The 23,170-nt window shown below is 46.1% G+C and overlaps 1 protein-coding gene across 1 annotated transcript in view; it reads left to right on the plus strand.

Annotated features, from left to right (window-relative positions):
* The window catches only part of LOC132807437 (oocyte zinc finger protein XlCOF7.1-like), a 16,683-nt gene extending 6,683 nt beyond the window's left edge, over positions 1 to 10,000 (plus strand). The window contains exons 2-3 of the mRNA XM_060821610.1: positions 1,432 to 2,644; positions 8,535 to 10,000. Of these exons, the coding sequence (XP_060677593.1) occupies positions 1,826 to 2,644; positions 8,535 to 9,440 (1,725 nt within the window). The 5' untranslated portion in view covers positions 1,432 to 1,825 and the 3' untranslated portion in view covers positions 9,441 to 10,000. The remainder of the gene's footprint in view (positions 1 to 1,431; positions 2,645 to 8,534) is intronic.
* The last annotated feature ends 13,170 nt before the right edge of the window (positions 10,001 to 23,170 follow it).

Here is a 23,170-nt window from a genome sequence, read left to right on the forward strand (position 1 = left end):
TCCGGCTGTCTGGAGTGGGGGTAATGCGGGTCAGTCTGACACTGACCGCAGCAGGCGCTGTGAGGGCCAGCCAGATGCCGGCCGTCTGGAATAGGCGCAGTGAGGGCCAGCCGGATACCGTCAATCCGGAGCAGGTGCAGTGAGGGTCAGCCGGACGCCGGCCGTCTGGAGTAGGCGCAGTGAGGGTCAGCCGGATGCCGTCCATTCGAAGCATGCGCTGTAAGGGTCAGCTGGATGCTGCCGTCCCTCCGGAGCAGTCGTAATGCAGGTTAGTCGCACGCTGGCGTCCGGACCGGTGCAGTGCGGGGGTTGGGTGTTGGCCCAGGTCCGTCCTTGTGAATCATTATTGATGTCACAGCGCGGAAGTGGCCCTATCAGTTTCAGAGTGAAACTTCCTCCCTCTGGGCAACTCTTCATCCTGGGGGCGAGAGAGAGAAGGGAGGGACATTTGTTACTTGAGCAACTGGAGTGAATCCAGGGAGGGAGCAAACTCAGCTATGAATCTTAATTACCCGGGTGAGTGAAGATGGAAGTATAGGATGGGGTTGTTTTCCCTAGCGCGATAGAGTCTGAGGGGTGACCTTATAGACTTGTATAAAATCAGTCAGTGATATGGATCAGGCAAATAGACAAGGTCTTTTACCTGGGATAGGAGAGTCCAGGACTAGATAGTACCAAGGTTTAGGGTGAGGGTGGGGTGGACATTTAAAAGCATAAGAAGGGGCAAATTTTTCACACAGAGCCTGGTGCATGTTTGGAATGAGTTGCTAGAGGAAGTGATGGAGGTTGGTACAATTACAGCATGTAAAAGACATCTGGATGGGTGTATGAATAGAAAGGGTTCAGAGGCTTATGGGCCAAGTGCTGGCAAATGCAACTCAATTTAGGATATCTGGAAGAGTTTGGCTGAAGTGTCTGTTTCTGTGCTGTATATCTCTATGACTCTGGCTTGCCACTAATGTTTGCCACATCTGTATGTTCAGTTTCTCTCTGGTGTCAGTGTTAATGCCTTGATGTCTCATTTTGTTCCCCTCTTCCTGGGGGCGTTAACCATTTTGTGTCTGGTTGTTCCTCAAGAAGCTGCATGGCGGATTCACCCTGAATTAACATTTTTGTTTGCTTCCCAAAATTAGACCTGCTCGCTCTCAGCAGCATCCCAATGTTGTGGAAGATATTAGCTTTCAGGTGGAGTCATCCAAACTTCAGAGAGATGTCAGTCTTGATATTTTTGCTTCTCTGCCCCTGTAAGATCCTGAATCAGTACCTTCAGGAGAATTAGTTAGAATGGAGTGAGAACAGAGGGAGAGAGTGGGATGGTGCTTTCAATTTTGTGGAATAGTAAAAGAAAATAATATTCTGCAGAAAGTAGAATTGCTTGTTCTGAGTTTCTACTCTGGACTGACAGTGATGACATTTATAATCTTTTCACAGAGTATTTGAAGATAGAAGTTTCAAATCAACAAATGAAGGACTTCTGCCCAAAACATCAACACTCCTGCTCCTCAGATGCTGCCTGACCTGATGTGCTTTTCCAGCACACTTCTCGACTCACTGTACAGCATCTGCAATCCTTGTTTTGACATCAATATCTGACAGTCACTCAATCCATCAGGACCTCAGCAATTTTTAACTTAGATTCTGTGAGAAGGAGCAAAGCTTTTTGGTTCCTGTTTCAGTACATTTTCAGCATCAGTGGGACTGGATGAGAGACCCGACTGTTGAACCGCACTGAGTGTGGAGCATGGATGAGTGATACGGCCTGGAACGAGGAATTCACGGCGGGGAGGGGCTATACACATGTTTGTGTGCAGGTGAAGCTTTGGCCATGGAGAATCCCGAGGAATCTCGCCCTGTGGAGAAACCGTGGAAGTGTGGCGACTGTGGAAAAGGCTTCCGTGTCCCGTCTGCCCTGGAGATTCATCAGCGCAGTCACACCAGGGAGAGGCCATTCTCCTGCACAGAGTGCAGAAAGGGTTTTACCCAGGCCTCCACCCTGCTGAGGCACCAGCAGGTCCACACGGGGGAGAGGCCATTCTCCTGCCCCGAGTGCAGGAAGGGCTTTACCCAGGCTTCCTCCATGCTGAGGCACCAGCGGCGCCATACGGGGGAGAGGCCATTCAGGTGCCCTGAGTGTGGGAAGGGCTTTACCCGGGCCTCCATCCTGCTGACTCACCAGCGGGTCCACACTGGAGAGAGGCCATTCCCCTGCCCAGAATGCAGGAAGGCCTTCAGCAATTCCTCCCACCTTCTGACCCACCAGCGTGTCCACACGCGGGAGAGGCCCTTCAGCTGTCCCGAGTGTGGGAAGAGATTCAGTCAAGTGGGCACCTTGCGGAAGCACCAGCTGCTCCACGCCGGGGAGAGGCCCTTCAGCTGCCCCGAGTGCTGGAAAGCTTTCAGCGATTCCTCTGCCCTGCTGAGGCATCAGCTAGTCCATACCGGGGAGTGGCCTTTCAGGTGCCCCGAGTGCGGGAAGGGCTTTAGCGATTCCTCTAATCTCCAGACCCACCAGCGGGTCCACACGGGGGAGAGACCCTTCAGTTGTCCCGAGTGCGGGAAGGCCTTCAGCGATTCCTCTAATCTTCAGACCCACCGGCGGGTTCACACGGGGGATAGGCCCTTCAGTTGCCTCAAGTGCAGGAAGGCCTTCACCTGCTCCTCCCTCCTGCGGAGGCACCAGCGAGTTCATTTGTCATCGCAGGGGTTTGAAGGAACGATGGCCTAGTGCCATTATCAACTGGACTCACAACCGAGTTCCGGCAAATCCTGCCACGGAAGATGGCGGAATTGGAATTCGGTCAGAAACCTGGAGTTCAGTATTTAACGATGAAACCATTTTGGTGGTGAAGAAAACCAAAACTCAGAAGGACTCATGTCCGAAATGTCGACTCTCCTGCTCCTTGGATGCTGCCTGACCTGCTGCGCTTTTCCAGCAACATGTTTTCAGCTCTGGTCTCCAGCATCTGCAGTCCTCACTTTCTCCAGTTACAAAGGGATAACTAGGTGCTGACTAATAGTAAAGAAAGTGGGAGGAAGTGTGTGGGTTTTGACTTTGAGCTGTTTAAAAACATATCAGTTACTTTTTTCTCTGCCATTTTGCTGAGGGGATCTGAAGCTGTAACAAAGTTGGGTCACAATAAAGGTTACCTGAACTTACCATCGGGCTCAGACTCACATTGAAAGCTGTGAGCTCCAAGTGATTTTTGTTTTAAAGCTGCTCATCTCTTTCAGCTTCACTAAGTTTCCAATGTCGTGTATCAGATGGAGCAGTGAATGAGGAGCTTGTATCATTAGAAATTGTAAATTTTTCAGGAGTGCAGGTACTGTATCATTTCATCAGCATTGTAACGTTTACTGGCAGCACTGGGAGGTGTGGGATGCGTTCGCTAGAAACTGTTTTGAGGAGCCGGTCTTGGACTGGAGTGGATAAAGTTAAAAATCACGCAACACCAGTTTATACTCCAACACATTTATTTGAAAGCACTAGCTTTCGGAGCGCTGCTCCATCATCAGGTAGCTGTGGAGCAGGATCATAACACACAGATTTTATAGGAAAGGATCACAGAGTCATGCAACTGATAGGCTATATTGAACAAACATAGATTGCTGTTAAGTCTTTCATCTTTTCGAATGGGTTGCAGGTTTCCTTAATGTATCAATTCCAGAATTTCTTTTAAGTTACAATCTCATGATGACATAAGGTTTTATAAAAATAGGTGACTTCTCAGCTCAGACAATGCATGTCAGATGTGAGGTTTGAGTCTGTCTGTATCCCAATCTTGAATCAGAGTGGTATCATTTCTAAAGTAGGAATTTATAAAATACTACATGGATTGGCTGCCTGCATTAACTGTCTGCAAATTTTGTGCTTTTTGAGCGAAATTGCATGTATCTGCAAATGTAATTCTGCAAACGCAAATTCACCCCATAGATTTTATATATATCTGTGTATGCATGCATGTGACCTTGTGCATCAGAGTGCGCGTACCATGCTTCGTAAAGTGTGGGTGTGTTGGAGTATAAGCCTCAGGAGTTGAGAGTGTTGGGGTGTGTGTATGTCTGACAGTGTGTGTTTGAGAGGTATGGATAAAAGTGAGAGTTTGCATTTTGCTAAAACAAAGCAGTGCAGGACTTGTACAGTTAATGGAAGAGCCCTGGGTTGTATTGTGGAACAGAGAGATCTGGGGGTGTTCAGGTACATCGTAGTTTGAAAGTTGCATCATTGGTAGACTGGGTGGCTAAGAAGGCATTTAGCACACTTGCCTTCATTGTTCACACCATTGAATATAGGAGTTGGGACATAATGTTGAGGTTATACAGGATGATGGTGAGGCCACTATTGGAGTACTGAGTACAGTTTGTCCTGTTATAGGAAGAATACTATTGGAGAGGGTTCGGAAAAGATTTGCCAGGACTGGAGGGTTTGAGTTATAAGGAGAGGCTGAGACTTCTTTCACTAGAGCAGAGGAGGTTGAGGGGTGACCTTAATGAGATATATAAAATCATGAGAGGTGGAGTAAAGTGATTAGCAAAAATAGCAAGGCGCACATGTTAAGATGTCAAGCTACGGGGGGGGGGAAGGGTGGGTGTGGCGGGGCGGGAGTGTGGTGGTGGTCATTGTGGCTCGATCTTTTTTTCTCACATTGGCCTTTGGACAGTGAGAAACTGTCAGTAACCCCATCTCCACAGAGTCTACTACGCGTACTCCTCGGTGTCAGCAAAAAAAACCGTGCATGCTTGTAGCTGTCCGCAAAAACGGCACTACATTGTTTTGATGGACCAATGATGAGTACTGCAGGACCAGTAGAAGTCTAGTCTTCTTGTTAATCACAGCCTCTCTATTGTCTGAAGGTGTCCTTCCTCATGTATATGTAAGGATACTAGGGATAGTGGGTGATGTCTTTTTGTGGCTAGTTGATGTTCATATATCCTAGTGGCTAGTTTTCTGCCTGTCCAATGTAGGGACACCGCATCCATCCTCGGATAAGGGTCTGTTTCTGTGTTCATAACTTGCTACATTGGATTCTGAGAGGAGCTTCTGACCTGTGCCAGCACAAAGCCTCCTGTATCCGCCTCTGTCATCTTATTCGAGCCAGTCCCATTCTCAAAGTAGCTGCTGCTGCTGGAATCATCTTTTGTCTCTTCCTTACCTCCAGGCTGGACTACTTCAATGCTGCAATCAATAATTTTACGCATTTGCCCTTCTGGAAACTTGAAATCATCTCAGACTTTGCTCTTGTTTCATGGCAACAATTCTCATTCCTCTATGGCTCATGTGACCACTGACCTGTACTAGTGCCCATTCAAGCAACAACCAAATTTTAAAATTCTCATTTTAGTCTTCAAATCTCTCCAATGGTTTCTCCCATCTTTATCTTTGTAATCTCCGTGTGTTGAAATGTGTGTGCTGCTCCAACGGTGAGTGTCTTTGAAGAGAACTTGCAGGTAATGGTCTGCCATGTAACTGCTGCTCTTGACCTTCTTAACGGTAGTAGTTTGAAAGGAGCTATCTGAAGAGTTTTGACTTTCCAAACATCCTGATATTGCTTCCTTGATAATTGATCCTAACAACTTCCCATCAACACATGTTGAACTAACTGGTCTGCAATTTCTCACATATTGCCTCTCTCCCTTTGTGAATACAGGTGTTACATTAGCATTTTTCCACTCCAGTGGAATCATAAGATATCAGAGCAGAAATGAGGCCATTCAGCCCAGCAAGTCTGCTCCATCATCCAATCACGGCTGAAGTCAACTCCTTTCTGGCGCTTTCTCCCCGTAACCATTGATCACCTTGACAATCAAGAATCTACCCATCTCAGTCTTAAATAAAGTCAATTAATCTTTCTTATGTCCAAGGAATTTTGGAATATTGTAACTAACGAAGCCACTATCTCTGCCGCCACTTGCTTTAGTACATTAGAATGTGGGCCATTAGGCTCAGGGGACCTGTCCACCCTCAATCCTGATAGTGTACATGTCAACGTTGATTGTTTAAGTTCTACCCTTTCTACAGCCTCTGACTTTTAGATTAGATTACTTACAGTGTGGAAACAGGCCCTTCGGCCCAACAAGTCCACAGCGGTTTTGTTCCCTTCAGCACATCAATAGGAGCTCTTGCTATTCTGTTTGATATTTTGTGCTGGAATTATTTCGTAATTTGCCTTACCTATTTTTATGAATTTTATTCGTATCCTTTTGTTTATGTTTGCAAGTTTCTCAATGCTTCAGCCTTCCAGAGGTCTGGAATAACATTTCTGAAAATTGAAAGAAAACTACATTCAAACTTTAAAGAAACCCACCTTTCAAGTGGCTGGGGGCGGGAAAAACGATCGCCCCGCCCCCATTGTCTCCGAATTCTTGGAGGACTCCTCCAACCGCGCCACCTCGGCGGGTGATGACGTTACCAGGTGGGACTCCCGCCCCCTGTGAGTTGGCGCATGTGCAATGGGACAAAGTCAGTGTTACTGAGTGTGGGAGAGGAATGGCGCCGGCGGCTGAAGGAACAAGAACAGAAACCGCTGGAAAAGCTGAGCAGGTCCGGCAGCTCGTGTTGAGAGAAATGTGAGGACGTGTTTCGGGTCCGGGGACCCTTCTTCAGAACAGGACCAGGTTTCAGAAACATCCCGGGGAGGTCGCCAGGTCCGAGCGCCAAGACCTGGCTCCTGCCCCCGGGGAGAGGAGACAGTGAGACAGGGTAGGATTGGGAACCGCGGGAGGAGGGAGACTGGGGAGTTTATAAACTCCTAGGGGGAGGCCGCAGGCCGCGAATAAAAGCCCCACAGGCCCAGTGTTTACTTCACCGGGGAAGGAGCTCTCGGGTTGTCCGGGCAACCGGCCGCCAGCTTTAAGAAGGTCAGGCGCATGTTGTCTTGGGACGGGGTTGTTGGATTGTTGTATAATATTGATCTCCTCTTTTAATCTTGAATATTTTTAAAATGTACACTGGCTTCAATTTATGAATTCTCAGTACAGAAGCAAAATATAAACATCTCCTTACATGCATCCCAACATGTGCATAGGAGCCAAGACTGCCTCAAGATTTACTGAGGTGCTGAATCATTAGCTCTTTCCCTTTTGATGAATGAAGGTGGTGCCCAGCAGACTCCTGTACACAGCCTGTTCTGCCAGCTTTTATGGGAGAGATACGATAGCAAAACTGAGACACCCGTGCAGCCAAGTAATTTGAAGTCACACTTTGGTGCTTTGAACCCCTCAAATTCAGCCTAACGTCAAGGCTGTAGGGGTACCAGACTCCCTAGGACAGCCAGGATAGATAACAAAGAGGAGAGCTGAAGTGTTATCCTCGTCAAGCCTGTAACTTCTGCAAAAAACACCATCATGTTAGTGAAATGCAATGTTCCGTTCAGCAATCCCACGCTGACTCTTCCTAATCAATCCACCTTTCTCCATGTGACTACTAATTTTGACCAGAATAACTAATTCTGCTTTTCCACCAAATTTAAACTGGCTGCCCTATAATTGCTGAGTATATCTTTACAACCTTCCTTAAATAAGGCTATAATGTTTGCAGTTTTCCAGTCACTTCCTCCGATTCCATGGAAGACTGTTGAATTATGGCGAGTGCTCCCACAATTTCTGTCGTCCTTTTCTTCAAGATCCTTGGATACATTTCATCGAGTCCCAGTGCCTTGTCATCTTCTCAGTGCCAACAACTTATCGAAGACTTCTTTCATATTAATTTTGAACTCATACAGTGACAAAGTCACCTTGTTGGTTGCCCCGTAAGAATTAGTTAGAGCGGAGTGAGAACAGAGGGGGAGAGAGTGGGATGGTGTTTTCAATTTTGTGGAATAAGAAAAGAATATTCTGCAGAAAGTAGAATTGCTTGTTCTGAATTTCTACCCTGCACTGACAGTGATGAATTTTACAATTTCTTTTTGCAGATCTGAAGACAGAAGTTTCAAAATGAACAGGTGCAAGTGTTATGCCAGAAACATTGACTCTCCTGCTCCTCGGATGCTGCCTGACCTGCTGTGCCTTTCCAGCGCTGCACTTTTTGACTCTGACTCTCCAGCGACTGCAGTCCTCACTTTGACATCAATGTCTGACAGTCACCCAATCCATCAGGACCGCAACAATTTTCAACTATGATTCTGTGAGAAGGAAACAAGCTTTTTGGTTCTTGTTTGAGTACTATTTCAGCATCAGTGGGACTAGATGAGAGACCCTAGTGTCGCAGCGCACTGAGCGTGGAGTGTGTAACAGCTATATGGCCTGAAAACAGGAATTCACAGCGAGAAGGGGGTTGTACACGTATTTGTGTACAGCTGAAGCTTCAGCCATGGAGAAACCGGAGGAATCCTGCCCTGTGGAGAAACCATGGAAGTGTGATAATTGTGAGAAAGGCTTTCATGCCCCGTCTGCCCTGGAGACTTATCGGCACAGCCACACTGGGGATAGGCCATTCAGCTGCCCCAAGTGCGGCAAGGCCTTCAGCAATTCCACCACTCTGTTGACCCGCAAGCGGGTCCAGGCGGGGGAGTGGCCCTTCAGCTGCTCAGTGTGGGAAGGCCTTCAGCAATTCCTCCGACCTGCTGAAGCACCAGCGGGTCCACACAGGGGAGAGGCCATTCTCCTGCCCTGACTGCAGGCAGGCCTTCGGTGATTCCTCTGCCCTGCTGACCCACTGGCAGGTCCATACAGGGGAAAGGCCCTTCAGCTGTCCTGACTGCGGGAAGGCCTTCAGCAAATCCTCTGACCTGCTGAAGCACCAGCGGGTCCACACGGGGGAGAGGCCGTTCTCCTGCCCTGAGTGTGGGAAGGCCTTCAGCTATTCCTCTGCCCTGCTGGCCCACCGGCGGGTCCACACCGGGGAAAGGCCCTTCAGCTGCCCAGAGTGTGGGAAGACCTTCAGCAGTTCCTCCTACAGGCTGAACCACCAACGGGTCCACACAGGTGAAAGGCCTTTCAGCTGTTTAGAGTGCGGGAAGGCCTTCAGCAATTCCTCCAACCTGCTGACCCACCGGTGTGTCCATACAGGGGAAAGACCCTTCAGCTGCCCAGAGTGTGGGAAGACCTTCAGCAGTTCCTCCTACAGGCTGAACCACCAACGGGTCCACACGGGTGAAAGGCCTTTCAGCTGTTTAGAGTGCGGGAAGGCCTTCAGCAATTCCTCCAACCTGCTGACCCACCGGCGTGTCCACACGGGGGAAAGACCCTTCAGCTGCCCCGAGTGCGGGAAGGCTTTCAACAGTTCCTCCCACCTGCTGACCCATCAGCGGTTCCACACTGGGGAGAGGCCGTTCCCCTGCACCGTGTGCAGGAAGGCTTTTAGCAATTCCTCCAACCTGCTGAACCACCAGCGGGTCCACACGGGTGAGAAACCCTTCACCTGCTCTCAGTGTGGGAAGGGTTTCACCCGCTCCTTCAACCTGCGGAGCCATCAGCGAGTTCACGTGCCATCGCAGGAAGATTGAAGGAGCAACGGGTTGGAGGGGTTGGTGGCGGTGGTGTTGGGTGGGGAGAGTGTGTGCGCTTTGACCTTGAGCTGTTTTTAAAAAAACCTACTTTTTCTATGCCTTTTTGCTGGGGGGGGGAATCTGAATCTGTAACAAAGTTGGGTCACACTAAAGGTTACCTGAACTTAACATCGGGCTCAGGCTCTCATTGAAAGCTTTGAGCTCCAAATGGTTTTTGTTTTAAAGCTGCTCATTTCTTTCAGCCTCCTGCACTAAGTTTCCAATGCTGTGTATCAGATGGAGCAGTGAATGAGTAGCTACTATCGTTAAAAATTGTAAATTTTTCAGGAGTGCAGGTGCTGCACCATTTCATCAGCATTGTAAAGTTTACTGGCAGCAGTAAAGGGTGTGGGCCGTGTTCACTAAAAACGATGTGGAGGAGCCGGTGTTGGACTGGGGTGGGTAAAATTAAAAATCATAGTTAAGTTAAAAAGCACCAGGTTATAGTCCAATAGGTTTATTTGGACGCACTAGCTTTCAGAGCGCTGCTCCTTCATCGGGTAGCTGTGGAGCAGGATCATAAGGCACAGAATTTATAGCAAAAGATCAGTGTCATAGAACAGAAAGTATATATTGAAAAAAACCTGGATTGCTGTTAAGTCTTTCATCTTTTAGAATGGGTTGCAGGTTTTGATTCATTAATGTATAAATCCCAGAACACTTTTTAAGTCACAATCTCGAGATGACTTAAGGTTTTATAAAAATAGGTGACAGCTCAGCTCTCACAATGTATGAAAGGTGTGAAGTTTGAGTGTGTCTGTATCCGAATCTTGAATCAGACTGGTTCTATTACCAAAGTAGGAATTTATAAAATAATACATGGATTGACTACCTGCCGATTTCTGCTCAGAAAGTGCACAATGAATGTATCTGCAAATGTAAATTCACCCCATAGACCCATGTGTATGTGTTTGCATGTGTGCATGCTTGGTAAAGTTTGTCTGTGTGATGGAGTATAAGCCTCTGAGAAGGCGTGTGCATGGGTGTGAGTGGGGTGTGTTTGTATGTGTGTGTCTGAGAGACCATGTGTATATGAGAGGGTCTGTGTGACTGTGTGAGAGAGAGTGTGTATAATGTAGTGGGGTCACCCAAAGTCCCTGTTGAGACCATCCTCATGGGTTCCGAACTTGGCTATCAGCCTCTGCTCAGCCACTAAAAACAATTGAGCAGTTACACAACACGCATTGGACAGTACAGGGTGGGACTTGTGTTTTGTTTTGCAGAAGGTGGGAGGCTCTGGATGAGAGCAAACACATGCTGGAGGACCTTCGGCTCAGAATTGGAGCTGGAAGCCAGGCTGCATAGACATCAGGGGGAAAAGTTAACCAGCATTTTATTCCGGGTAATGGTCATTCATCTCCAGACAGAGCCTTCTCATTGGGTCAGTGGACAGGATCAGGTGGGTGTGAGTGTGAATCACGCAGGTAAAGGGGATTTGAGAGAGGGCTGCAGGGGGGGGAGGAGTTAACTGGCTGGGTGGTGGGAGGAAGAACAAAGTTGGGGTGGGGGGGAGGAGAGAAAGGTGACGGTAAGGGACAGAATAGTGACAATCGTCTCTGTTCTCTGCAGTTGGCAGCAGGAGGCCAGATGGCACCAGGATTCAGGAACCAACGTGCTTAGGGCTGGAGAAGTGGGAAAGGGAGGCTGCAGTGGGTGTGGTCCAACAATGTCAGGAGGAGACAGCCAGTCAGAAGCTACAAAGACAAAGCAGAACCCCAAAGCTATGGGCAGCACAGTGACTCTGTGGCTAGTGCTGCTGCCTCACATCGCCAGGGACCTGGGTTTGATTCCAGCCTTTGGGGACTGTCTGTGTGGACTTTGTGCATGGTTTAGCTCTGGGTGCTGTGGTTTCTACCCACAGTCCAACAATCTGCAGTTTAGGGTGGGTAAGCCATGGGGAGCTGCAGAGCTATATGGTAGGTGAGTTGGTCTGGTGGGATGCTGTTTGGAAGTTTGGTGTGAATTAGATGGCTGAAAATGTGTTGCCGGAAAAGCGCAGCAGGTCAGGCAGTATCCAAGGAACAAGAAATTCAACGTTTTGGGCATAAGCCCTTCATCAGGAATTCAACATATTTTCAGCTCTGATCTCCAGCATCTGCAGACCTCACTTTCTCCTGTGAATTAGATGGGCCAAATAGCCTGCAGGGATTATATGATTCTGCTGCCATGGCCATGTGTATATTGAGAAGTAACTGCTGAGGTCCTGGGAAAGGTGGGATTTGTGGTGTCGCTGCCCGCTGTCCATTCTCTTCCTGTCCCCCCAACTCCTGTCAATTTTCTCTCTAGACCCCCAACCATTCTCTTTCCCTTTTCCCCCCAGTACCTGTTATTTCTCGTGCCTCAAGAAAGAGAGAGAATGAATGTTGATGAGTCTATATGAGAGATGGGGGTGCATGAGAAATGGCTGATCTTTAAAAAGAAGAATAGCTAAGGTGATATATTCAGAAACATCATTAAAGCATCTTCAATTTTATTAAAAAGCTGCAGGCACTTTTCTGAATCTGCACTGAAATATGTGCAGTTAGGTATAGGCTGTAATGGGTGAGCGGTGTATTCCTAGTCTTGTGATATAGGTTCCAACTATGTCGAATAAGAGTCAGAGGCAGCAAAGGACTGCTTATGCTCTTCGGTGTCAGCAAAAATCTGCGTATACTCCTAGATTTCCGCACAAACGGTTTGTGACCTTCTTTTGATGGACCAATAGAGCGCCCTGGAGGATCGGAAAGAGACTGGACCTCCTGCCAGTCAGAGCTCCCCATTCTCTGAATGCGGAAGTCGGACCATGAGCTTTGGAAGCTGCTCATCTCTGAATGGTTGAGCTGCGACCCCAGACTGCAACTTCATTCCTCTGTCCAATATCTGTGAGGTACAGCACTCTCTTTTCCATTTCTTGTTTTGCATTCTGGGCTTCAATTGTTGACTTACAGCAAGTGAAAGGAAAGAGAGTGAATGCAGGACGGACTATGGAAACATTGGTCCAGGTCTGTTCTCAGTTGGCAAACACATGGCAATTGCGTTACCACAATGTGATAATGTAGCGTTTAATGTGGAATAAAAATCAGAAAGGAGTTGCATTGTTTAAAAGTGACACATTGGGATGTGAAGGAAGTGAGGACTGTAGATGCTAGACATTAAGAGTCAAAGTGTGGCGCTGGAAAAGCACAGCAGGTCAGACAGTATCCGAGGACCAGGAGAGTCGACGTTTCAGACATGAGCCCTTCAACAGGAATGATGTGTGGATGTACAAAGGAGGCTCAGCGTCCTTCTACACTAGTCAATGCCAATTGTCAGAGGTGAAACAAGCAATCAGCAAGGCAAGTGGTATATTAGCAAGTGGAGTTGAGTTCAGAAGTAGGAATGTCTTCCTGCAGTTAGGGGGTCATTGAATATATTCAAGGCTGAGTTCATCTGATTTTTGAACAACAAAGTGGATGGTGATGGGGGAAATTAAAAAAAAAGTTTTGAAGACCAGTACAGAACAGTTGCAGAGTAATACAGAACAGAAACAGACCCTTCAGTCCAATTAATTCATGCTGACTATATTCACAAACTAAACTAATCCCATCTAGTTTGGCCTATATCCCTTCAAACCTTTCCTATTAATGCACTTATCCAAATGTCTTTTAAATGTTATCACTATTCCTGCATCCACCATTTCCTCAGGACATTGAAAGAGAGTGGTTTGTGTGTGGAATCAAAAGAAAAAAGTACTGTTCATGTCTTTTTTTTTAAATCTTTCTCCTCTCACCTTAAAAATGTACTCCCTAATCTTGAAACCCCCACCCGAAGGAAACAGCATCTGCCACGCACCTCATCAATATCCCTTCTTGACTTTATAAACTAAGGTCACCTCTCAACCTCCTGTGCTGCAGTGAAAAATGTCCCAGCATATCCACCTAGATGCAGGTATATTCATATCCAGTTATGATCTGTTCAATGCTGGTGCAGGCCCGAAAGACCAAATGGCATCCTGCTCCCAATTCTCACCCTCATAAGTCTAAGGACAGCAAGAGACCATGAAACATTGGAGCACAAAATTAGGCTATTCAGCCATCAGGTATCTTCATACCATTCAATCATGGCTGATAAGTTTCTCAATCCCATTCTCCCGCTTTCTCCCCGTAACTCTCAATCCCCTTGATACTCGAGAGCCTATCTATCTCGGTCTTAAATATCCTCAGTGACCTGGCCTGCACAGCCATTGGTGGCAATGAATTCAATAGATTCGCCACTCTCTGGCTGAAAGGTTCCTCCTTATCTCTGTTCTAAGAGGTCTTCCCTTTACTTGAAGGCTGTGGCCTCGGTTCCTAGTCTCTTCTGTCAGTGGAAGCATCTTCCAACGTCCACTCTGCCCAGGCCATTCAGTGTTCGGTATGTTTCAATTAGATCTCCCTGTGTGTGGGCCTGTGTTATGGACTAAACCAGACCATGCAAAACATTCTTAAGCAGGCAGCCCCACACCATGACTTTGCAATTTGTTTTGGTAAGTGTACAGTAAAAATTACCTGGAATAAGTTTGCTTGGTTGATGACTAGATTTTAAAACGGAGAATTATTCATAAAATTACATCATTAAACACAAAGATCAGAATAAAGAATGCCTACAGAGGTCAGCCTATCCAACTAGAACTTAATTATGCTGTTTGAATATATACAACAGTCCCAATAAGCAAACTCAATCTGAAAATCAGTATAAATAGAACACATGCCTACAGATTGAAGTAGAGAGCACGCGAGAGAGCAATGCCACACAGCTTCCAACCAGTTCAAGATGAACTAAAACTGCTCAGCTCAAGAGCTGACTACGCCCCCTTTTTTTTAATATACAGGCCACTTCTAAAATATGACCACTTTGGCCTGAAATCTCATCAGTTTACATATAAACAAAAGGCATCTTAAAATCCTTTTCATCTCTGTACCAAAGCAGACTGATCGGAGATTGACCCAGTTTATTATCCCTCTGGGGGAAAAAAAATCAAAGACACAGTCTCCTTGAGCCAAGGAACATCTTTCAGGAAAAAAAAGGTACTAGCTTTGTGACACCTGTTAATCAGCAAGAACCAGACACTTCAGGATGAGATGGGATTAGGTACGACAAAGTGAGAATGGAGGGAGAGTGAGAGGATATGGGGCCTCTGGAAGGTTGGATAAAATGGCTGAAGGAGCTGCACAAGATTGCTTTTGCATTGCTACGTGACGAGCTGCTGTTTGTGTCTATAGCTGTATAAATAACTACTAAAACCATTAGAATGCAGAAGTAGACCGATGAGAAAGTACTAACCACACTCTGCAAGCCCTTTGTATCTCAAGATAAAGATGACCTAACCTTTATGACTTAACTTGTTTACCAATTATCATAAGAGACAGATGTACAGCATGGAAACAGACCCTTCAGTCCAACCCGTCCATGCCGACCGGATATCTCAACACAATCGAGTCCCATCTACCAGCACTGGCCCATATCCCTCCAAACCTTTCCTATTCATCCAAATGCCTTTTAAATGTTACAATTATATCAGCCTCCACCACTTCCTCTGGCAGTTCATTCCATACACGTACCACCCTGTGTGAAAAGGTCTCGTTTATATCTTTCCCCTCTCACCCTAAACCTACACCCTCTAGTTTTGGACTCCCCAACCCCAAGGAAAAGACTGTCTATTAATTCTATCCATGCCCCTCATGATTTTGTAAACCTCTAGAAGGTCACCCCTCAACCTCCGATGCTCCAGGGAAAACAGCCCCAGCCTGTTCAGCCTCTCCCCATAGCTCAAATCCTCCAACCCTTGTAAATCTTCTCTGGATCCTTTCAAGTTTCACAACATCTTCCCGATAGGAAGGAGACCAGAACTGCATGCAATATTCCAACAGTGGCCTAACCAATGTCCTGTACAGCCACAACATGACCTTGGAGTGTGGAACCTGAAACAGCCTGGAAAGAGGAATTCACGGCATGAAGTTGCTATACACTCACTCACTTGTGTGCGGCTACAGCTTTGGCCATGGAGAAACCAGAGGAATCCTGCCCCATGGACAAACCATGGAAGTGTGGAGACTGCAGGAAAGGCTGTTCCTCTGCACAGAGTGTGGGAAGGCCTTCAGTGAGTTATTCGTTCTGCTGAGGCACCAGTGGGTCCACGCCAGGGAGAGGCCTTCAGCTGCTCAGAGTGCGGTAAGGGCTTTACCCATGCCTGTGCCCTGCCAACCCACAGCAATATGGATGACTCAACACTGTCCCACTTGGGCAAACGAGTGGGAAGAAACTGACTTAGATGCAGTGTATGGGGTGAAATTGCTGAATGAGGCAACACCTCCTCCGGGTTACGGCTGTACCAAGGATCCAATTACAAACGGACAACTCGGTGGCGACCAATAGTAAAGAAAGTGGAATGGGGAGTGTGTGAGCTTTGACCTTGAGCTGATTAAAAACAGCTATCTTTTCTGTGCCTTTTTGCTGAGGGGATTTGAAGCTGTAACAAAGTTGGTTCGCAAGAAAGGTTACCTGAACTTATCGCCGGGCTCAGACTCTCATTGAAAGCTTTGAACTCCAAGAGGATTTGTTTTAAAGCTGCTCCTTTCTTTCAGCCTCCTGCACAGAGTTTCCAATGTCATGTATCAGCAGAAGCAGTGAGTGAGTAGCTAGTATTATTTGAAATTCTAAGTTTTTCAGGAGTGCAGAGTGCTTCGCTTCATCAGCATTGTAATGTTTCCTGGCAGCACCAGGAGGTGTGGGCTGTGTTCACTAAAAATGTTGTGGAGGTGCCGGTATTGGACTGGGGTGGGTAAAGTTAAAAATCACACAACACCAGGTTACAGTCCAACAGGTTTATTTGGAAGCACTAGCTTTTTGAGCACTGCTCCTTCATCGGGGAGCTGTGGTGCATGAGCATAAGACAGCGATTTTATAGCAAAAGATCACAGTGTCATGCAACTGATAGGATATATTGAACAACCTAAGGTTGCTATTCAGTCTTTCCTCTTTTAAAACGGGTTGCAGGTTTCAGATCATTAATATGTAAATCCCAGAACATAGAGTCATAGGGATGTACAGCATGGAAACAGACCCTTCGGTCCAACTTGTCCACAACGACCAGATATCCTAACCAAATCGAGTCCCACTTGCCAGCACCTGGCCCATATCCCACCAAACCCTTCCTATTCATGTATCCATCCAAATGCCTCTTAAATGTTGCAATTGTACCAGCCTCCACCACTTCCTCTGGCAGCTCATTCCATACATGCACCACCCTGAGTCAAAAAGTTGCCCCTTACGTCTCTTTTATATCTTTCCCCTCTCACCCTAAACCTATGCCCTCTAGATTTGGACACCCTGACCCCAGGGAAAAGACTTAGTCTATTTACCCTATCCATGCCCCTCATAAATTTGTCAACCTCTATGAGATCACCCCTCAACCTCCGACTCTCCAGGGAAAACAGCCCCAGCCTGTTCAGCCTCTCCCCATAGCTCAAATCCTCCAACTTTGGCAACATCCTTGTAAATCTTTTCTGAACCCTTTCAAGTTTCACAACATCTTCCCGATAGGAAGGAGACCAGAATTGCACACAATATTCCAACAATGCCCTACCAATGTCCTGTACAGCCGCAACATGACCTCACAACTCCTGTACTCAATACTCTGACCAATAAAAGAAAGCATACCAAAAGTTCTCTTCACTATCCTATCTACCTGCAACTCCACTTTCAAGGAGCTATGAACCTGCACTCCGAGGTCTCTTTGTTCAGCAACACTCCCTAGGACCTTACCATTCAGTCTTTAGATCAGAGTGGTGCTGGAAAAGCACAGCAGGTCAGGTAGCATCCAAGGAACAGGAAAATCGACATTTCAGGCAAAAGCCCTTCATCAGGAATAGAGCTCTTTTCCAGCACCACTCTGATCGAAACTCTGGTATCCAGCATCTGCAGTCCTCACTTTTGCCTAGTTGATCCTTACAATGAAGTGTATAAGTCCCACTAAGATTTGCTTTCCCAAAATGCAGCACCTCAGATTTATCTGAATTCAACTACATCTGCCACTTCTCAGCCCATTGGCCCATCTGGTCAAGATCCTGTTGTAATCGGAGGTAACCCTCTTCCGCTGTACACTACACCCCCAATTTTGGAGGCATCTGCAAACTTACTAACTGTTCCTCTTATGGTTACATCCAAACCATTTATGTAAACGACAAAAAGTAGAGGACCCAGCACTGATCCTTGTGACACTCCACTGGTCACAGGCCTCCAGTCTGAAAAACAACCCTCCACCACCACCCTCCGTCTTCTACCTTTTGAGCTAGTTATGTATCCAAATGGCTAGTTCTCGCTGTATTCCATGAGATCTAACCTTGCTAATCAGTCTCCCATGGGCAACCTTGTCGAATGCCTTACTGAATTCCATACACATCACATTTACCACTCTGTCCTCATCAATCTTCTTTGTTACTTCCTCAAAAAAACCCAATCTGACTATCCCTAATCAGTCCTTGCCTTTCCAAGTACATGTACATCCTGTCCCTCAGGATTCCCTCCAACAACTTGCCCACCTCAGAGGTCAGGCTCACTGGTCTATAGTTTGCTGGCTTGTCCTTAGCACCCTTCATAAACAGTGGCAACACGTTAGCCAACCTCCAGTCTTCCAGCACCTCACCTGTTGACTATCAATGATACAAATCTCAGCAAGAGGCCCAGCAATCACTTCTCCAGCTTCCCACAGAGTTGAGGGTACACCTGATCAGGTCCTGGGAATTTATCCACTGTTAGGTGGTTACAAGACATGCAGCATTTCTTCCTCTGTAATATGGACATTTTGCAAGATGTCACCATCTATTTCCCTACAATCTATACCTTCCATTTCCTTTTCCACAGTAAATACTGATGGAAAATACTAATTTAGTATCTCCCTCATTTTCTGCAGCTCCACACAAAGACCGCCTTGCTGATCTTTGAGGGGCCCTATTCTCTCCCTAGTTACCCTTTTGTCCTTAATATGTATGTAAAAACTCTTTGGATTCTCCTTAATTCTACTTGCCGAAGCTACCTCATGTCCACTTTTTGCCCTCCTGATTTCCCACTTAAGTATACTCCTACTTCCTTTATACTCTAAGGATTCACTATACACAACGTATGCTTCCTTTTTCTTAACCAAACCCTCAATTTCTTTCGTCATCTAGCATTCCTTATATCTACCAGCCTTTCCTTTCACCCTAACAGGAATATACTCTCTCTGGATTCTCTTTACCACATTTCTGAAGGCTTCCCATTTTCCAGCCATCCCTTTACCTGCGAACATCTGCCCCCAATCAGCTTTTAAAAGTTCTTGCCTAATACCGTCACAATTGGCCTTTCTCCAATTTACAATCTGGTCGATCCTTTTCCATCATTATTTTAAATCCAATAGAATTATAGTCGCTGGCTCCAAAGTGCTCCCCCACTAACACCTCAGTCATCTACCCTGCCTTATTTCCCAAGAGTAAATCAAGTTTTGCACCTTCTCTAGTAGGTACATCTGCATACTGAACCAGAAAATTGTCTTGTACACACTTGACAAATTCCTCTCCATCTAAACACTTAACACGATGGCAGTCCCAGTCTATGTTTGGAAAGTTAAAATCCCCTATTATTACCACCCTATTTTTCTTACAGATAACGAAGATCTGCTTACAAGTTTGTTTCTCAATTTCCCTCTGACTATTAGGGGGTCTATAATACAATCCCAATAAGGTTATAATCCCTTTCTTATTTCTCAGTTCCACCCAAATAGCTTCCCTGGATATATTTCTGGTAATATCCTCCCTCAGCACAGCTGTAATGCTATCCCATATCAAAAATGCCACCCCCTACCACCGCCCCCCTCCTCTCTTGCCTCCGCTCCTATCCTTCCTGTAGCACTTGTATCCTGGAACATTAAGCTGCTGGTCCTGCCCATCCCTGAGCCATGTTTCTGTAATTGCTAAGATATCCCAGTCCCATGTTCCTAACCATGCCCGGAGTTCATCTGCGTTCCCTGTTAGGCCCCTTGCATTAAAATAAATGCAGTTTAATTTATTAGTCCTACCTTGTCCCTGCCTGCCCTGACTGTTTGACTCGCTTCTCTTTTAAGTCACGTTCTCTAGATGACATAAGGTTTTATTTTTAAAAAAGGTGGCATCTCAGTTCAAACAATGCATGAAAAGTGCTCGAGTCTGTCAGTATTCCAATCTTGAATCAGAGTGGTTCTATTTCCAAAATAGGAATTTATAAAAATTACATGGATTGACTGCCTGCAAATTGTGTGCTTTTTGAGCAAAATTGAATGAATCTGCAAATATAATTCTGCCAATACAAAATCACTCCACAGAGTTGAGTTTGTGTGTGCATGCATGAGAGACTCTGTATGCATGTGGATTTGTGTGGAGAGTGCATGCAAGCATGTGCACATGCTTGGTAAAGTGTGTGTGATGGAGTGTTTGTGTGTGTGTTATGAATAAAAATGAGGGATTGCTGGATCATGTTGTGAAACAGAGACATGGAGGAGTAGGAGTTCAGGTACACAGTTCTTTGAAAGTTGCATCACTGGTAGGTTGGGTGGTTAAGAAGACATTTCGCACAAATGCCTTCATTGTTCACGCTGTTGAGTTTCCAAGTTGAGACATCATGTTGAGGATGTACAGAATGTTGGTGAGGCCATTTTAGAATACTGAGTGCAGTTCTGGTGACCCTGTTATAGGAAGAACTCTATTAGAGGGGGTTCGGTAAAGATTTACCAGAACGTTACCAGGACTGGAGGGTTTGAATTATAAGGAGAGGGTGGAGCACAGGAGGTTTAGGGGTGACCTCATTGAGATTTATAAAATCTGATGCGTGCAGATAAGGATTATAGCAAAGGGCTGTTCCTTCGCGTCGGGGTGCTCAAAATTGGGGGGCATATTGTTTTAACGTGAGAGGAGGGAGATTTAAAAGGAACCTGAAAGGCAACGTTTTGACAGAATGTTGCTTGCATGTGGAATGAATTTGCTGAGGATATGGTAGATGCAGGTACAGCTACAACATTTAAATGACATTTAGATGGGTACATGAAGAGAAAGGTTTAGAGGGATATGGGCCAAATGCAGGCAAATGGGATGAGTTTAATTTGGGAATCCTGGTCAGCATGAAGGGGTTGGACCGTGCTGTATACCTCAATGAACCAGAAGTCATCTTATTCAAACTAGTAGAATTCTGAAAGGGGTTTAACAGGATAGATGCAGATACAATTCTCCTTCGTTGGGGGCGTCATAGAATCCTGACAACTTGGAAGCAGGTCGTTCGGCCCATTCTGGCCCTCTATTTTGCATCCCACCCATACCTACCCCCTTACTCTGTATTTCCCATGGCTAATCCATCCTAACTTGCACATCCCTGACAATAGGACTGTGTGAGAATCTCTCCAACTATGTCAAAGGCATCTTGAAACCAATCATTCATGGAACCCCTAGCTTCTGTCACGACACTACAGATTTCTTACAGAAACTCAGCACCCACAGACCAGTAGTCTCAATGTCGGCATCACGGCAACAGCCTCATTACTTAACACCAACAATTGCCAATCTCTGACCACCATCCTACAACTCATCCACTTTATCCTCGATCTCAACATCTTCACCTTTGACAACCAGTTCTTCATCCAGACACACAGAACAGCCATGGGACCAAATTTGCACCCCAATATGCCAACATTTTCACGCACTGGTTCAAACAAGACGACTTCTCTACGCAGGGCCTCAAACCAACACTATACACCGGGTACATTGACGACATTTTCTTCTTCTGGATGCATGGAGAGGAGTCACGGAAAAAGCTATACAATGATATCAACATGTTCCATCCCATCGTCAAACTCATCTTGGACTATTCTCTACTATCTGTCTCATTCTTGGACACCTGCATCTCCATCAAGGATGGGCAGCAACTCAGCACCACACACAACCTCAAAACCACGCATAAACTCACGATGATACACTTCTCCAGCTTCCACCCAAAACAGCCATCCCCTTATGGACAAGCCCTACGCACACACAGGATCTGTTCAGATGAGGAAGAATGTGACGGGCACTTAGAAGTATTCAGGGAAGCTCAACTCATTGCCCGTCGGTTCCAACATGCCATGGTGAACCATGGGAAATGCAAGGTTATAGTTTCATAATAATAGAAGCAAGAGTAGGCCATTTGGCTCGTCCAATCTGCTCCGCCATTTATTAAGATCATGGCTGATTTATCCATCATCTCAGCTCCTCCTCCCTGCATTGTCCCAACTACCCTTAAGTCCCCGACCATGCAAAACCTATCCAACCGTGTCTTCAATATACTTAATGAAGCTGCCTCTACTGCTTCCATGGGCAAAGAATTCCATAGATTCATGACTCTCTGGGAAGTGGTTCCTCCTAATGTCTGTCCTAAATCTACTCCCCCTAATCTTGACACCTGGTCTCATTCACCAGCAGAAATGTGTGGATAGGATAGGGCTGCATTCCACAGTGCAATGAATTCCCATCTCCCACCAAGATCCCAGATGTACTCAGTTGCAGTCTCACAATTGAAAGATTTTACTGTAACTTCTGCTCCCAGTAAGGGCAAAAAAGTCCATTCTTCATAACCACATTTCTGCTTTCACCGAAGACGATTAGAATCATACAGCATGGAAACAGACCCTTCCGTCCATCTCGTCCATAGCGAACAGATATCCTAAATTAATTTCCTCTCATTTGCTAGCATTTGGACCACATCCCTCTAAACCCTTTCTATTCATGTACTCAGCCAGATGCCTTTTAAATGTTGTAATTGTACCAGCCTCCTCCACTTCCCCTGTTCGTTTGTTCCATACATGCACCACCCTCTGCTTGAAAAAAAATGCCTTTCAGGTCCCTTTCCTCACCCACCTTAAAACCTATGCCCCTCTTGTTCTGGACTCCCCTCCCCTGGGAACAAACCTTGGCTATTCACCCTATCCATGCCCCTGAGAAACTTCTAAGGTCACCTCAGCCTTTAATGCTCCAGGGAAAACATTCCTGGCCTACTCAGCCTCTCCTTGTAGCTCAAACTCACCAACTCTGGCAACAGCCTTGTAACTCTCTTCAAAATCCTTTCAAAAGTTTCACAACATCTTTCCTATGGTAGAGAGACCAGAACTGTGTACAGTATTCCAAAAATGACTTCCTCTACTGCCTCAGCATAACCTCCCAACTCCTATACTCAATCCACTGACCAATAAAGGAAAGCATACCAAACACGTTCTTCACTACCATCTCTACTTGTGACTCCACTATTAAGGAAAGGAACCTATACTTCCTGTCTCTTGGTTCAGGAACACTCCCCAGGACCTGACCATTTAGTATATACATCCTGTCCCAATTTGCCTTTCCAAAATGCAACACCTCACATTTCTCTAAATCAAACTCCATCTACTATCCCTCGGCCTATCTAATGAATTATAATTCATAGTGAACACTCTTTCCTATCTTATTCCTGAGAAGCTGAAAATCTCCATCCCACTCACTCTCCCTCCATTTTTACTTTGCTGAACCTCATCCTGAAGGGTCTGGATCATTCCGATGAACAGGCCCACACTCAGGAGGATCTAACTGAAACATACAGAATACTGAACAGCATGGCCAGAGTGGACATTGGGAAGATGTTTCCACTGGTAGGAGAGACTAGGACTTGATGGCACAGCCTTCGAG

This window comes from Hemiscyllium ocellatum (assembly GCF_020745735.1).
Source record: "Hemiscyllium ocellatum isolate sHemOce1 chromosome 27 unlocalized genomic scaffold, sHemOce1.pat.X.cur. SUPER_27_unloc_17, whole genome shotgun sequence".
NCBI classification, from domain to species: Eukaryota; Metazoa; Chordata; class Chondrichthyes; order Orectolobiformes; family Hemiscylliidae; genus Hemiscyllium; species Hemiscyllium ocellatum.